This window comes from Chiloscyllium plagiosum, chromosome 17 (assembly GCF_004010195.1).
Source record: "Chiloscyllium plagiosum isolate BGI_BamShark_2017 chromosome 17, ASM401019v2, whole genome shotgun sequence".
NCBI classification, from domain to species: Eukaryota; Metazoa; Chordata; class Chondrichthyes; order Orectolobiformes; family Hemiscylliidae; genus Chiloscyllium; species Chiloscyllium plagiosum.
Genome location: NC_057726.1, coordinates 64,663,755 through 64,679,776, shown reverse-complemented (window position 1 = coordinate 64,679,776; position 16,022 = coordinate 64,663,755). Strand labels below are relative to the sequence as shown.

The window sequence follows — 16,022 nt, the reverse complement described above, 5'->3', positions numbered from 1 at the left end:
TTCATATTTAATGTGTTTTCCTTCATGTGTATTTTCTCTCATGCAGTGATTTTTGCATTCAACACCCAAGTGCATCACACACACGCACCCGCACACACTCACACACACACACAGACACAAACACATGCACACACACTCTCACACTCACACACACACTCACACACACACACTCACTCGCACACACATGCACATGCTCACATACACTCATTCACGCACATGCACACACACTCTCTCTCACACACACGCACACACACGTGCGCACGCACACACACTCTCACTCACACTCTCTCACACACATATACTTACTCTCTCTCTCACACACACACACTCACACACACAGAAATAACTGGGTATTTTCAGGCAAAGAAATCTTGAATCCCCTCAAAATGCAGGCAAACCGATCCATTGCACTTTCAATCAAGTCTGTAGGGCAGACTAATGGGGGAAGCACATGAGAAAACCCCATATGTGACGCAACAACTTGTTACGAATCAGCAATCAATCTGAGGCATTGAAGCTTTAAGGTAGATGTTGAGATAGATGCGCATCGAGTTTTGCCCTTGATCATCCTGCTCAATCTGGCTCTGTTCCAGTGGTTACAAAACTGTTCATTTGAGCACAGTTCATCACAGACGCCAGCCATAATAAATCATCTTAACTACCTTCCTCCTGAGTGAACATCTGCTCACACCCAGTGCTCAGGCAAGTGAGGAACAATCCGGTTTGAAGAGGACTTTGGGATGCAGTCAGTGAGTAATTTGAGACGTGAGAGGTGTCGCATGTTCAGGGAGAACACATGACGTTAGACCTCCGGCTCTCACGTCTCTCCACCTTTGGAGTTTTCTTCACCTCCCGTCTTGGTCTCTTAGGGAGTAACCAATAAGAGGTTGATGCCTGCAATTAGTCAGTCACTGCACTTTCATTAAGTTGAACTGGAGAAAGATTGCAAAAGGGATGAGAGACTTGACACATGGATCACAGAAGTTAGCGTGCGGGGAGGCAGTAGAATGTCAGCAGACTGGTTACAAGTTTTGAGAAGATTTGTAGCTCAGGTTGAGGTTCAGGTTGTAAGTCTGCTCGCTGAGCTGGAAGGTTAGTTTTCAGAAGTTTTGTCACCATCATGGTAACCCACCAACCCACCAAACACACTGAAACTGCTACTGATGACTCTATACTAACGACCAGCAAAACAAAAATCATTTACAAAATATCATGCAAGACCTGTAGCAAACCCTACATCGATCAGACAGGCAGAAAACTAGCCACCAGAATACACGAACACCAACTAGCCACCAAGAGACATCACCCACTCTTACTAGTATGCTTACATACAGATGAAGAAGGACACCATATTGATTGGGACAACACATCCATCCTGGGACAGGCTAAACAGAGACATGGACGGGAATTCCTAGAGGCCTAGTATTCAAACCGGAACTCCATTAATACACACATCTATTTGGACCCCATTTACTAACCTCTGTGAAAAAGAACCAGAAATGATATTACCCATCGTAACAGACTAAGACACATAAATAGAAAGTGGGACAGAACACCAGCCCTTCACCAGGGGCTCACTGGTGATGTTACCCAGCATGGTGACGAAATGTCTGAAAACAAACCTTCCAGCTCAGTGAGCAAACTGTCAACCTGTCGGCAGACTGCAAGAACAATGGAATATAAAATAGGAAAGATTTCCCACGATTGGCGGATCATTGGCATGATTGCGGGCATGCTGCACCTGGACATGGTGAGGTTGGCGACAGAATGGGCACAGGATGATAACTTAGCTCAACCCGGCCACCTTCACCAGAATGATGTTCTGGGCAGGAAAAGCCTTCGTGCATTGTCGCTATTTGGGGACTTTACATGATAATCAATCACCACTTAAGGGACTCTGAAAAGGGGGTCAGATGGCTCAATTGGCAATGCAGTGTGATGCCAACAGTGTGGGTTCAATCCCCACAATGGCTGAGGATAAGGACTCTCCTTCTCAACCTCTCCCCTTGCCTGAGGCACAGTGACCCTCAGGTTAAACCACCACCTCTCTCTGTCTCTAATGAGAGAGCATGCCTTATGGTTTAGTTGGACCAGGGCGACTTCACTGTTACTAAGGTCCTCATCCAGAGAGTGAGAGATGCACCCAGTTGGTGGTGGATCATGTAGATGGTCCTGGTAACTGCTACACCGTGGGTGGCTGGACACTATTGATGAAAGACCAACCAGTGTCGACAGATGTGAAGCTAGGAAAGCCCAGCAGGTCAGGCAGCATCCGAGGAGTCAATGTTTCGGGCTGAAACCCTTCAGTGATATGTTGACTTTCCCGCTCCTCGGATGCTGTCTGACCTGCTGGGCGTCTCGAGCCCTATTGACTCTGGCTTCCCGCATCTGCAGCCCTTACTGTCTCCAAGCCGATCAGTGTCGGAATGAGGGACGAGGGATCAGAGAATGCAAAAAGCTTCATGGCACGTTCATAAATTTGCATCCATTCTTTGCCATCCAGGATGAAAGTAGCATTCTAGAATTTGTGATAGTTACAGTCACCAGGGGAGCATGACGGAGCAAATCGATGGAGCTCTAGACAACGTTCCCTCCAATTTGCTTCCTGGCTGCTGTGAGCACTAAGGCCTGTGCACATCAGTGACTTCCAGAGTCAAAGTGGCAAAGCTACCTGATGAAGGAGCGACGCCCCGAAAGCTAGTGCTTCCAATTAAACCTGTTGGGCTCTAACCTGCTGTTGTGTGATTTTTAACTTTATTCACTCCAGTCCAACACCAGCACCTCCACATCATGTTGGAAACTGAGAAACACACTATTAGGAGGGGACAGCAAGAAGACCAATCGTCGAACTGGGGGTGACCAACTCTGGATGAGCACCTTGCTGGACGTGTCATTGCCTGACAACCTGCCTCTAATGTCGGTCGCTCAAATATCACCCAACCTCACTCTACTGCACCCAAAGTGAATTGAACAGAACGGAGGATTCCTTGCCATTAGTGCAGCCACACTCCCAAGTGCAGTCACCCTATAACTATGAGCAGAATTGTTCAAAGAAAACTCTTTGTCACCCGGACAAATCACAGAGCGGAGAGTGGTGTTTGAAGGTGACAGGTCTCAGTTTTGACAGGTACTCCCATAGAAGCTCAGGTCATTGCTCAAGCACACCAGCCTCTCTGTCGACTGGTCCCCTGCATCAGCCAATATGTAATTACTTGAGTGAAAGAATCTCTCTGGCGTTGTTTGGAATCTTCAGTCATTCAATCTGCAGTAGGGGTGGAATAGAACGAGATGTTTCTTTTTCATATCCACCCTTTAATTTGACATTTCCCACAGAGATGCACACAGCAAGAAATGAGTTACATTTGAGGGATTGTCCCACCGCTCTCTGTGGGAGAGCCGAGGAACAGCTATAAAACACCGTCTTCAGCACTGAGTAGCCAAAAGGTCAGAAAAGACCTTTGCCTCGTTAAAACTGCCTTAAGAAGGCAGGACTCTGCAGTTTCTTTCTGTCACAGGAAATGTGGCGGGCACATTTGTCGAGGTGGCCAGGGGGCACTGTGAGTGTTGCTTGGGGTCAGCTATTTCACAGCTCCCTTTGTTGAAGGAGAGCGTACAGTGCCTGTTGATAGGAATTTTGTGGGGAATTTTGCACGTAATTCATATCAATTCCACCAGCCGGTCATTTGAAATCACAATGTAACTGGAATCCTTCCGGGTCCTGGGCCACACAGAACGCAGCCTGTTCATTTTGCTCTCTCTCTTCCCTGTTCTCGAATCCCTTCACTCTCCTCAAACTGCGGTCAGTTTCAGCAGGACCAGTGATGGCAGGAGGGTGTCTGGGTGCTCAGTGTGTGGGCACAGCTGTTGGGCTGAGTTGGGCACACTCTCGGTTCAATTTACAGAGTTACACAACCCCCAAGTGCAAAAAGCCATCTTTAATCCCCTCTTATTTCTCAATATTGTGTCTGTTTCTGTTCAGAAAGCAGCAGCACAATATTTCATTCCTCCAGTTACATTTTTGATGGTTAAACATGCTTAAAAGGACAGGAAGCAGCTTTAGCCTGAAGTTGATTGCAAAGAGTAAGTTTTGTTTCAATTAGCACTGCCTGACTGCAGCCTTAAATACTTAATACTATCACAGCATCAACTGGATCACTATCCTCTGTAAGGCTGTACTGTTTTTAGCAGAGATAGTGTGGAACATGAGAATAAGAACAGACAATTCAACCTTCAGGCTCGCTGTGCCATACAGATAGATCACGGCTGACTTGCATCTCCACTTCATTTACCCACTTTGGCTCCAATTCCCTTGATACCCTCGTGTAATAGAAATATATCCATCTCAGTCTTCAGAGTCTCCAATGAGCCCTGGTGTAAAAAGGTGTTCCCTGAGTTCACTCTGAATGGCTTCTCTGAATCTTCCGTAACCAAATCCTTTCACCATATTTAACAAATAAATTTGGATCAATTTAATGTGCAGTTTGCACATTCTCCCCGTGTCTGCGTGGGTTTCTTCCAACAGTCCAAAGATATGCAGGTTAGGTGTAATGACCATGCTAAATTGACCCATAGTGCTCAGGGATGTGCAGGTTAGATGTATGAGTCATGCGAAATGCATGGTTACAGGGATAGGGCAGAGGGGTAGGTCTGCATGGGATGCTGTTCCGAGGGTCAGCGTGGACTCAATGGGCCAAATGGCCAGCTTCCACACTGGAGATACGCTTTCTACGTAAATTCATCCCTCTCGACCCTGAAGCCATTCTCGTGAAATTGCACTGGGCCCCCTTCCAAGGCTGCTGGAGGTCCCCAGCGCCCAGACTGGACCATAGCGCTCTCACTAAGGGCGAAGCAGAGATTTAGCCAGCAGCAACAAATAACTCTGCATTCCAGACCCTTTTGAGATAGATTGTCAACAATGTGGTGGTGCTGTGACATGGCTCCCTCACAGTGCAAGTTTCTCTGGCAATGTGCGTACTGCAGCCTGGAGCTGTGAACACTGATGAATGATAAAAAGGAGACTGAGATGTTAAAGCGTTTCATTCTGCACTCATCAGAACTAGGATGTAGGAGAAAGCTTTGAGTTCTAGTTGAAGGAAATCGGAACCTCAATTGCCACTTAGACATTGCTGAAATGATGCTGGACATTGATGCTTTCAGCGCATCCTGGTTCTGTTGAGTAGAAGATAAAAAGTTTCAATGTCTAGTCTCCTTTTAGCAATGTCTAAGTGGTTACTGAGGTTCCCATTTCCTTTCCACGCGTAACTGATCAGGTATCTCTCCCCCTGGTGATACCTATCATTTTAACATGTGTTGCAAAGGCTTAAGAGGTTGATAATTGATCGGATTGGCCAAGTGATGAACACACCTTCCTTGTATATCAAGTCCTGCATTCCAAGCTTTCAGCTGAGCGGCAGGGACTGGGCCCAGAAAATCTGATAAGCTGTAAACAGAGCCGTGCATGGCTGAAGCATGTGGGCTGAAATAGCTCAATTGGGACAGCGTTTGAGTGAGGTTTAAGGTCATTGGCAGAACAAGCAAGATGTTTCCATTTCAGTGTTGCTTTAGGGCTCTAAGCAGCACAATGTGACCTCTGAGCTAGAAGATCTGGGTTCAAGTCCGACCTGCTCCAGAGACATATAGTAACATGCCTGAACACACTGAATAAAATATATCTCTGAGTGAAGTATTTATTCCCTGCATCTAGTCTTGACAAAGGTCTTATCCATCAGTGAGATCCACAATCACTGATGATTGGTCTGAGAGTCTTTGTACCAGTAACAAACTCGAAGTGATGACCAAAGGAAACATCCTTCCCTTGCACTTCCTCCCCCTTTTAATGTTTTAATAATAGATTGTTTTTGCTTTCTAGTTTAATTCAATCTCAGACAGATTTTATTGCTACAGCGGTTGCTCGTTGTTTGAATTTGCTCAGATGTTTTATTAGATATACAGAGAGTACTGGGGCAGCACAGTGGCTCAGTGGTTAGCACTGCTGCCTCACAGCGCCAGGGACCCAGGTTCGATGCCAGCCTTAGGCAACTATGTGGAGTTTGCACATTCTCCCCGTGTCTGCGTGGGTTTCCTCTGGGTGCTCCGGTTTCCTCCCACAGTCCAAAGCTGTGCAGATTAGGTGAATTGGCCATGCTAAATTGCCCACAGTGTCCAGGGATGTGCAGGCTATGTAGATTAGTCGTGGGAAATGCAGGGTTACAGGGTATGGGTGGGGTGTGCTTTGGATGGTTTGTGTGGACTCGATGGGCCGAATGGCCTGCTTCCACACTGTCGGGATTTTGCATGTTGCGAAAGGAATAGAATTGAATGTGGGGGCGTAAAAGTAACATCACTCAATTCATAATCCAAAGCCTAGGCTAATGATTGTGCGGTGTGAGCTCCAAGCCCACCATGATAGTTGGTGAGGTTTATTTAATAACTGAATTGAACGTTGATCTCAGTAATGTCATCGATTGTTATAATAAACCCATCTGGTTCATTAATATCATACAGAGAAGGAAATCTCCCATCCTCACCTGGCCTGGCCTACACCTGACTCCAAACTCCACAGCAATAGGGTGCCCTCTGATAGCCACTCAGTTCAAGGGCAGTTAGGGATGGGCAATAAATACTGGCCTTGCCTGGGCATCCGCATCCCATGAAAGATTAATTTTTTTAAAAACATTCTCAGCCGCAGGGTTGAATGTTAAGACAGATGATACTTGCAAGGATGAGAAAAAGATCACTTATTGAAGACAATGCAGCGTAAAAGCAGGTGAGGAGTAAGGAGTCCAGGCAGATGCCCTGACTTCCACACTTGGTTTGGGACGTGTGACTTTTATCTCTCTATTTCTTTCATTTATCCCCTGTCCCCTAACACTTGAGGGGTCAGTTTCTTTTGTAGAATCTGGCTGATTGTGCTGACTGTTAATTGCCTGACACCAACGTTTCTCGAACCCATTGTCTTGCCAGGCCACATCTTGCCTGGTTATAGTGGCTTGCTACCCCTGTCTTTATTGCAATCTGTTAGCTCAAGGGTCAAACTTGAGCTGTTACCACTACATTGGGCACAGAATTGCTGTAGGTTTTTACCTATCAAGCTGCTGGGGTGACACAGTTTATAATATCAATTATGGAACAGACCAGACCCCCCTCAAAATATACCAAGGAGACAGCCTAGACCTTAACTTGTGCCTTATTTAGACACGTTCCAGACGTGATTCAATTGGTCACACTATAAGCAAAACACACTTCATTTCTTACATCGTAGTTCGAACACAAACTGAAAAAGAATTGGCAGAATTTTAACTCAATTGAGTTACCTCACAAAATAATGTATTATTTAACTAGTCATCATCAGCTGTTCCGATATAGCAGCATCCCATAAACGCACCCTTGGCAAAGACAAACTCAGCCAAACAGCTTTCCTTCACTTGCTCCAGTCCAGGAGAAAGAACACCGACACGAGGAATCCAGCAGCAGAGAGAGAAAATGTAATGTTTTTGCAGCAGCAGAGAGACAGCTGTATCTAGCAGCTTCAATTCCCAACGTCAACAACTGAAAGCAAATCTCACACCTGGGTCTGTGTGAGTCTGACCCCAACCACTCATGCTGCATGTGTCTTAATTTAAAACAAAAACCCAGAGCTATTTACTCTGCTTTCCTTAGAGCAGACACCTCACCGCCAGGTTTACAATATCCCTCTTCAAGAGAAACAGGACAGAACAAAATCGCTCTTAAAGGCACATGTTGTCACCCTTTGGAATTGTTGGACAATAAAGACTGAGGCCCATCCAGTTCACCCTTACGTCGCCACCTACCAATGGCTCGACTGCGAGCTGGAGAGCCGACCTATCCAGGGAAGAGATGTCAAACCACCTTCCAAGCAGGCATTGGCGAGGACACCCTAGCCAGGAAGCAAGACCCCAGCGGTGAAATTACTGCCAAGCAAGAGCTCTCAGCCAATCAGAGGCCGGATATTCTTCCATTCAGCACCAACTTGGTGAAGGACTAGCAGCCCTGGACCCCCTGAACCACAAGGACAGAGGTCCGCCATGTCACTGTGACACAGTCAACACTTGCTTTGAGGAAACACTTCCCTTTTAGCTGAGCCTATCTAGCCTCTTTGGTGCAGTTTCGGTGAGCAGGCTACAGGCCTGACAGAGACAAGGTTTATAGCACATAGAAAAACAAGACCTTGACCTCCGCGTGATTTTTGATTCAGAGATTCTAAGGCAAGGCGATGGATTGAAGTTCAGGAAACACATACTATTATGAACGCAGGGCAACAGGAATTCACAGAGTGCGGCCGAGACATCAACACTGGCCAAGATCGCAAATTATTCCGGGGTTTCGGCAATAGCTGATCAACCAGAACTGCAACCCCATGCAATGGTGAGTGGCCTGAACAGTTTCTATCTATGCTTGTTGGATCCTTCACCCAGCACCACCCATACAGGACACCCTTCTCTCCACTTGGCCATTAATGACCCTCTTGTTCCTGTTCAGTTATGTGCCCAGCAAGCAGGGAAGGCAGGAGCTTTTGTCCAGACAACACATACCATGTCATTCTCACAATCTCAGAGGCTTTGTGTACAAACCGGACAGTTTGTGCCAACGCAGAGATTCCAGGACTCACCCCAGATCCTTTAGGAATCACAGGTCAACCTCCTGGTCGCTGCTGGAGAGCACCAGGAGGAAAATACATGGGGGTTTTAGAGTACCGTGTGCCTTCCTCACAACCGCATGGACTGTTTTAGTTTCACCTGGGGGGGAGAAGTGCTGGGAGGATGGAAAACAGGACGAGGCATCTGGCGGCAGAGAGAGGGGGAGGGGGGAGCTGCTGAAAGCCCACAATAAAACCTCTAGGAATGTGTCTACACAGAATTGGCATTCACAGCTCCTGTGAAAGCACAGCAGTTCCCTCGGCGTTGATTCTGCTGACTTTGAGCAAGGCTTTAATCAGTCAGGTGAGCGCTGGCATCTCTACAGATGTTGATAATTAAATGATAATGATCTCATCTCTCAAAACTGAATCCAGCTCGTTCCCAACTTGCTCCCCTCTCCTGCTGCGCGGACCCAAGGCAGTGCAATCCTTCCTTGCTTCATTTCCTTTTCAGCCGTGAGAATGAATGTTCCCAATCGCTGAGTTGCTCCAGGTCGCCAGGGGAAATTGAGTTTTGTTTTCTTTTCCAGGGATTTTTGATTAGTCCCACTTTCACTGACATTAAGAGACCAATTGAAGTTACAAGCCCCCAAAGAGAAAATAAATTCCTCCATATAAACACACTGATTAAAAAAAACCGAGTGACAGTGAGGGAGAGAGAGAGAGAGGGAGGAATCTGTTATGTGGGAAACACCAGGCCCTACATTAAAACCAGAAGAGGTTTGCAAAATATTATCGGAAAAACACACTACCGCAGGTATCAAAAGTTGTAGACGAAAATAATTAATTCATAACTGGTGCAGCCCTGGGATTAAAGCGATGGAAATTGGTTTTGTAAAGGATTGCTATCTGTATATACATACAAAAATCAATAGCTGAGGGATTTTCAACCTCATTCCATTATGTTTTGTGATTTCTTCAGCGTATAAAAGTTCAGATGAGAATGCCCAGGTTGGGTTCCTTTGCAAAACAGACTGAGAAGGCAAAGTGAATTCTGCGGCACTTTGGCTTTAGTGGTTAGCACTGCTGCCTCACAGTGCCAGGGACCCAGGTTCAAATCTACCCTCGGGCAATTGCCTGCGTGGAGTGTGCATGTCCTCTGTGTGGGTACCCTCCAGATGGACCTGCCTCCTCCCAAAGATATGCAGGTTAAGTGGGTTGGCCGTGCTAAATTGCTCCTAGTGTCCAGGGATGTGTAGGTTAGGTGCATTAACCATGGGAAATGCAGGGTTACGGGGGCAGGGATGGGTCTGGGTGGGATGCTCTTCAGAGGGCCGGTGTGGACTCAATGGGCCGAATGGCCTACTCCCACACTGTAGGGATTCTATCCATGAAATGGATCCCCTGTTGGCATGGGTAAGGTCTCACAAAGGCCCAAGGCCTCAGTACATCTAGGGTTTTTTATTGATCTCCATGGTAACAGCTTCAGGAGCAGCGATAGAAATCTTGGGCCATAGCGCTGCCCTGACCATATACAGTGTTGCCCAATTCCCCCCAATCTAAACACCCCCAAAATCCCTCATCCCCGATATTGGATCCTGCCGAACCTCCCCAGTCCTGAGCCCTGAACAGCAGGATAGGATTTCTCAACAGTGGTTAAAAATGTGTTGCCGCTGGTACAGGAATGGGATGGGGCCTTGGCAGAAGAATTTAGAACTAGGGTCGCTGTTTAAATATAAAGGGTTGTCCATTTAAGACAAGAGCCAAGGAGAACCTTTCTCCCCACACAGAGGAACTCACACCTTCAAAAGGCAGTGGACGGAGACTTTTTGAATATTTTTTTATGCAGGGACGGGGTGGACTCTCAACCAAAACCAGAAAACGCAAAGAGTTGTGGATGCTGGAAATCTGAAACAAAAGCAGAAATCGCTAGAGAAACTCACCAGAGAGAGAGAGAAGCAGAATTAATGTTTTGCATCCAGTGACCCTTCTTCAGTTGGATTCTTGTTAAAACAAGGGGGTGAAAGGTCATCGGGGGGATGCTCTTGTGGAGTAACCAGTTGAGATCGGTCAGGTCTTATTGAATGGTGAAGTGGGTGCAAGGATCCATGTGACTCGACCCTACTCCTTAGTCATATGTTCCTATATATCCAGGGAGCTCTATGTAGGTTGGGGAGCTTCAAAGGAATGGAGATAGATGACAAGGTCAGATTTCCTGTTGCTCTGTCTCCACCAAGTCAACCTAACTTGGTGGGAGTAGCAAGGGTGTATGTCCATTAATCTTTTACTCTTCACCCTCAGCTGAACCCCAACCCTGAGCCACAGGGAGTTGGCGGAAGAAGTTAGTCTCCCTTCCTGTTCTTTGTTACTACTCATCCCGTTAAATACTCTCTGAAAAGAAAAACAATACGCCTGACTTCGATCTATAAAGCAGCTTGAAGATTTGGCAACACCTCAAGGTACTTTGGATGAGCCTCATAAAGCCAGGCACTGACCGCGAGTTGAACGTGAGGTGGGTTTTCAGAAAAATCTGGAGAAATGGAAAGCAAGATGGAAGGGTTTGAGAAATTGGGGCTGGGGGCAGGAGCCACTGAAATTCCAGGGCTCAGGCAACTGCAGGTGATTCACTGAGAAATGCTCAAAAGTTTAACATCTGCTGTGTTGCGAGGTTGGAGTATATTACAGCGCTAGACAGGGATTTTGCAAATAAGATTAGATTCCCTACAGTGTGGAAACAGGCCCTTCGGCCCAACCAGTTCACAACGACCCTCCAAAGAGTAACCCAGCCAGACCCATTTCCCTCTGACTAATGCACCTAACACTACGGGCAATTTAGCGTGGCCAATTCACCTGACCTGTACATCTTTGGACTGTGAGTGGAAACCGAAGCACCCGGAGGAAACCCAGACAGACACGGGGAGAATGTGCAAACTCCACACAGACAGTCGCCCCAGGCTGGGATCGAACCTGGGACCCTGGTGCTGTAAGGCAGCAGTGCTAACCACTGAGCCACCATGCCACCCCTAAAGGATGAGAATTCTTCAGTTAGAGTCCTTACTTGCCCAGGATCAGCGAGCACAAGGTTATAGGGGAAGGAGAGTTGGTGTGAGTTAAGAAGAGCTTTGAATGGTCTTAAGTTTACAAAGTGGTGAAGGACAGAGGTCAGGAGTGTGCTGGAATAGTCAGAGAACCTCAGAGGCAAGGGAACAAGAGATTCAGCAGTAGATGAGCTGAGATAGAACTGGACAGCAGCGATGTTACTGAGGTGGAAATAAGTAATTTTAGTGAGGACATGCACGTGTGGTCGGAATCTGATTTTGGGATCAAATGTGACTCCAAATTTCGGAAATCTTCTGGTTGAGCTTCAGTTGTCAGAAACTGAAGACACTAACTTTGAGTTTGAACTGAGGGTGAACGAGGCTAAGCTTATCACCCTGTTATTCTGTAAACAATACACATTAAAAACTAATGGACAGGTTGGGGATGACCCACACTGGACAGTTTTAGCAAGGCTATGGGCCCAGATTGCAGGATTTTTTCTAAAGGATCTGTTGGCATTGAAAGACAAAAGGGACTGACATTTTGTTGGCATGTTGTTCCATTTGCAATATTGTTGATTTGTTTCAGAATGTTCTGGATTGTCTCAGCTGATACGATGCAAATTGTTGCAGCTATCAAAATGTGAGCAGAGTTTTCAGAACAGGTTGTCAGAATTGTATTGGCCTGAAGCTTCCTCAGTGAGACACTAGTTCTGAATAAACAAAATCCCCTTTTTTTTTACTGCTTTATTGTTTCGGGGCATCGAGCAAGCAGGGAAAAACTTAAAGGAAGAGCTCATTCATAGGCACAAGATTGAGGTAACATTGCATTGGCTGCAGTATGGAGTCCACGGAATGTCCTCTTCACTTTTTCCAACATTTAATTTGAGGAACTTTCAGCTCATTGAATGATGGGGGAAGCAGATTGATGATTTCATTACTGTAGAGGAATTAGTGTCACTGTAGATTAGATTCCTTACAGTGTAGAAATAGGCCCTCGACCCAACAAGTCCACACCGACCCTCCGGAAAATAACCCACCCAGACCCATTTCCCTCTGACTAATGCACCTAACACAATTTAGCATGGCCAATCCACCTGACCTGCACATCTTTGAACTGTGGGAGGAAACCAGAGCACCCAGAGGAAACCCACACAGAGAATGTGCAAACTCCACACAGACAGTCGCCCCGGGCTGGAATCGAACCTGGGTCCCTGGTGCTGTGAGGCAGCAGTGCTAACCACCGAGCCACCGTCCCAATTGCTGATTGCTGATGATGCCCAGCTTTGAGAATAGTCACTTGGATACGGGTGGCAAAAGAGGAGCTGAATCCCTGTTCTTGATGGCTATTATTGACTCTGGTTGGAAAATGTGCATGTGTTCCCATCCAGATAGGGACAGGGACAGGCTCAGTCCAGTCTGGCTGCTCAGAACGGTGAAATAACCATTCAACAGTCAATGTCGAGGATCCCAAATGGAAACTGCCAAATCAGACCAGGTACCAGTTGGGGCCAGAGTTACATGTGAGACGTATACCCCATAGAGAGAAAGAAAAGAACAAATATAATCTTGATAAAGTTAATTCATCTCTTTGACCTATTTGAGAAGCAAAACTCATAGATGATCTGGCAAAGAAGGAGCCCGTTCTGCCCATCTAGGACATTGCTGGCTCTTTGAACAAACCATCAAACTAGTCACACTCTTCTGCACTTTTCCCGTTGTCTTGCACTTTTTAATTTCCCTGTAACTAATTGCCTTCGTAAAGTTATTTATCGGATCTGCTTTCGCAGCCCTTTCCAGAGCGCAGTTGTTAAAAAAAAAAGGACAAATCACCTCATCTCTTGCTTGCCTCTTTTGTCAGTTGTCTCAAATTTGTGGCAAACCCTATCGACCTTCCCACCACTAGAAACTATTACCCCTTCTTTATTCCATCAAAGTCCTTCTTAGTGTCTCATATTAAATCTCGCCTGAACCTTTCCTTTTCTACGAGATACAATCCCACTTTCTCAACATAACTGAAGTCCCTTATCCGCAGGATCTACAGCTTTGTATCCTGTACGGCAGAAATTCCATGGCTGATTATTACTGAGTGCACACCAGTGGGAGAGTATAAAGCAGGCAAGCTGCTATAATTTTTATGTGTGTGTGTGTGTGTGTACATTGTAATTTTTGCTTCAAATACAAAGATTAAGACACGATTATGGACAAGCTTCGGTACCTTGTAACAGAACAGCAAACAGGCTTTGAGAAACTGTCTGCTTTTGCTATAACTGAGAAGGTGGTGAGCGCAGATAAAGGCGAACATGCTGATCCTTTCTGGTTTAAATGAATGCTTTCATGTGCTGGCTGTACGTGGAGGGTACTCCACCAGACAAAGCAATTTAAAAACTAATTGCGGCTCATAAATTATCTCCCTGCAGCATGAAGCCTAAAAAGGGATGTCATTTTTCTTACTTCTCTTTGTTTGTTTAAATCATACGCACTCTCACTCTCCCCTCCTCCCCCCTCACCACCAACAACCCACAAATCCCCTCAATGGTTGCTACAGCAACAATAAATCAATTTTCTGTGCTAACAGCTAGCAGATATTTGCCCACCAGAAAGCTAGTTGCAATGGTGCAGCGACAGTCTGAGGTAAGTCTCCAGCGCCCTGTGACACAGGTTAGCTACTCCGTCTTTGAACACCATGCTGTACTCACCCATACAAAGCACTGACAGGTCTCTTCTGTCCAGCTTTGGGTCTGTATGGTTTGGGTTCCCCAGCCATGTTTATATCTGTAAGTACAGAACACACAAGACAAAAAGAAAAGATGTTTGTACACATCATTCTCTGCAAAAACTTCAAGATTCCCGTGTGCACTCATACTCCACTCGGAGGCTCGAAGTTACAGTCAATCACTCTTCTCATGGAGGCAAAATACTGCCTGAAACAAAATGGTGGAGAAACTCAGCAGGTCTGTGGAGAGAGAAACAGAGTTAACGTTTTGAGTCTAGTATGACTCTTCTTCAGAGTTCAAGCAGAGCAAGAACTCTCAAGAAGGGTCACTGGACACAAAACATTACCTCTGTCTCTCTCTCTCCACAGATGCCACCAGACCTGCTGAGTTTCTCCAACACTTCTTGTGTTTATAACCCGTAATGTTAACTGCTTTGCTCTTTCTCTCTCTCCACAGATGCTGCCAGATCTGAAGAGTTTCTGCAATACTTTTTGTGTTTATAACCTGTAACATTAGCTTTCTCTCTCTCCCTCTCTCTACAGATGCTGCCAGACTTGCTGAGTTTCTGCAACACTTCTTGTGCTTATAACCTGTAATGTTAACTGTTTCTATCTCCCTCTCTCTACAGATGCTACCAGACTTGCTGAGTTTCTCCAGCATTCTCTTTGTATTTATTATCCATTCCTCTCCTGATGAGGGCAAGGCACTAAATCTCATTCCCCTCTGTGCCTTCATTGGTGTTTGATCCAGTAACTCCTCAGATTAAAATGTCTTATTCCTGTATTCAAGTTGTTCCATGATCTCACGCCTCCCAGTTTTCTGAAGGAGCAACATAGTGCTTCCTTCTCATTGTATCCCTGCACATTGTTCCTTTTCAGATAACATCTCATTGCCTCAAGTTGCCCAGCCACCGTTGGGTTAATTCCAGACCCGATCTCCTTGCTGTGTAGAACATAAGTCCTCTGTCATACCACATCTGCTTCTTTTACCAATTACTTTAAATCTATGTGCTCCTGTTCTTGAACCATTCACTTCTGCCGATTGAGGTAGGTCCAGGAATTCAACCTGGAAAAGTGTGAAGTCGTTCACTTTGGAAGATCGAATTTGAATGCAAAATTCTTGGCCGTGCGGAGGAACAGAGAGATCTTGGGATCCATGTTCATAGATCCCTCAAAATTGTTGCCTAGATTGATAGGGTTGTCAAGAAGGCGTATGGTGTGTTGGCTTTCATTCGCAGGGGGATTGAGTTTAAGAGCCGTGAGGTTATGCTTCAGCTCTGTGGAGTCCTGGTTAGACCACACTTGGAATATTGTGTTCTGTTCAGGTTGTCTCATCGTAGGTAGGTACGATGTTCAAAAAAGGGAATAGGGATAACCCCGGGAATTACAGGCCAGTTAGTCTTACTTCGGTGGTAGGTAAAGTAATGGAAAGGGTACTGAGGGATAGGATTTATGAGTATCTGGAAAGGCACTGCTTGATTAGGGACAGCCAGCACGGATTTGTGAAGGGTCGGTCTTGCCTTACAAGTCTGATTGAATTCTTTGAGGAGGTGACCAAGCATGTGGATGAGGGTAGAGCAGTGGATGTAGTATACATGGATTTTAGTAAGGCATTTGATAAGGTTCCCCATGGTAGACTTATGCGGAAAGTCAGGAGGCATGGGAGAGAGGG

The 16,022-nt window shown here is 46.0% G+C and overlaps 1 protein-coding gene across 4 annotated transcripts in view; it reads right to left on the bottom strand.

The window, feature by feature from the left end:
- LOC122558575 (RNA-binding Raly-like protein) overlaps positions 1 to 16,022 on the bottom strand; it is a 949,610-nt gene that overhangs the window by 270,781 nt on the left and 662,807 nt on the right. For all 4 annotated transcript variants that reach the window (XM_043707325.1, XM_043707327.1, XM_043707326.1 and 1 more), the window contains one exon: positions 14,334 to 14,409. In XM_043707325.1, the coding sequence (XP_043563260.1) occupies positions 14,334 to 14,409 (76 nt within the window). The remainder of the gene's footprint in view (positions 1 to 14,333; positions 14,410 to 16,022) is intronic.